Source organism: Guillardia theta, assembly GCF_000315625.1.
Source record: "Guillardia theta CCMP2712 unplaced genomic scaffold GUITHscaffold_21, whole genome shotgun sequence".
NCBI classification, from domain to species: Eukaryota; class Cryptophyceae; order Pyrenomonadales; family Geminigeraceae; genus Guillardia; species Guillardia theta.
The window spans coordinates 322,653-324,137 of NW_005434653.1; the positions used below are offsets into that span (position 1 = coordinate 322,653).

The following is a 1,485-nucleotide window of genomic DNA, read 5'->3' on the forward strand; positions in this document are numbered from 1 at the left end:
TTTGCTCGGCTCCATTGAGGCTGTTCTGCACGGCCTGCAGTTTGACGAGCTACAGTGACGCCTCCTTCTCAAATTCTCCTCCTCCTCCTCCTCCTCCTCCTCCTCCTCCTCTTCATCTCTCTTCCTCCTCCTCTTCATCTCTCCTCCTCCTCCTCTCCACCTTGACGTTTGACCCCCTCCAGGGCTGTCAACCAGTACCTCGGACCCCTCGTCTCCTTCAGCTTCCTCTTCATCTGCCTCTTCTTCATGCTTAACACCTTCCTTGCGGTCTGACCTCGCCGACAACCCGCTTTCTCCTGCTCACCTGCCTCCCCAGCTCATCATGAAGAGCTATCAGGAGGTGTCCAAGATCAAGGACGAAGACTCGCTGTCCAAGGAGTTTGCAAAGGTTCTCCTGCTTGCCGCGTCACTCGACTCCCTCACAGCCCGAGCTTTAGGGCATCTTTCCGTTCTTGAACTCAATTTCTGCAAGGCTCAAGGGGCTAGCCAAGAAAAACAAAGTCAATGACGGTGAGGCTGGAGGCAGCACGGCCGAGCTAGTGACAGCACGGCAGAAAACTCCAAGGATCCCAAGGACAGCACAGGGACGAAAGACAAGAAGCAAGCATGGCCGGAGAACGACGGGAAGGACCAGCAGGCACAACAGTCGACCTTACCACCGTCAAACGCTTCCAAACCCTCCACGGCACAGGGGAAGCCTGACCCAAAGCTTCTGCTTACGAGACAGAGGACCATGTACCGAAGGTAGCAGGACGGCGCGCATGTCCCCGCGCGATGAGCTCACGATAATAATCAGGGAGGACGATCTGGTCGAAGTTCCTTTGGAGGCTCTACAGCAACTCACTGTGTCCCTGAACGATCTCCAGGGGAAGGTAGCTGATCTCAGTCGTTCTTCTTCCTCTCTCGTCTCCTCCTCGTTCCTCCTCCTCGCTCATCTTCTCGATCAGGTCAAGAGCCTTTCGGATCGTGTCAGGACCGCTGAATGTGCCTTTCTTGGGAAGAAGATCTGAAGTCTGCAATGTGCCACTCTCCTGCTGCTGCTGCTGCTGCTCTTCCCTCCTCCCTCCTCCTTCTCCCACTCGTGTTCCTCCTCCTCTTCACTCGCCTCCCTTGTATGTCCTGTACGTAATGATTTTCGGCATTTTCGCTTGGCGAACTCTTTTTGAAAAATATCTGTATATTAAAACTTGATTTCAACATTTCAAATTTTACCCCAATTGTTACCGGAGGGGCCATAAAACTAAGGCATGGCAGGAAGCGGATATTGAAGTGAACGAGAGGAGCGAGGACAAGGGAGGAGAGGAGAGAAGGTAGCAGGGAGAAGAGAGGATAAGACAGGACAGGACAGGAGAGGAGAAGAGAGGATAAGACAGGAGAGGTGAGGAGAGGAGAGGAGAGGAGAGAGGAAGGAGGAGAGGATTGAGCGAAGATGGAGGGAAGGGGGGGGGGGGTTGCGGTGACGGGTACGGAGGCGAGGGGCATACC

General features: G+C 54.3%; 1 protein-coding gene across 1 annotated transcript in view; it reads left to right on the forward strand.

Moving 5' to 3' along the window:
• Positions 1–1,010, forward strand: part of GUITHDRAFT_105655 (hypothetical protein) — a gene marked incomplete at both ends in the record, with an annotated part of 6,672 nt that extends 5,662 nt beyond the window's left edge. The window contains 6 exons of the mRNA XM_005835432.1: positions 183–267; positions 317–388; positions 438–510; positions 555–744; positions 797–872; positions 948–1,010. Of these exons, the coding sequence (XP_005835489.1) occupies positions 183–267; positions 317–388; positions 438–510; positions 555–744; positions 797–872; positions 948–1,010 (559 nt within the window). The remainder of the gene's footprint in view (positions 1–182; positions 268–316; positions 389–437; positions 511–554; positions 745–796; positions 873–947) is intronic.
• Positions 1,011–1,485: the final 475 nt, after the last annotated feature.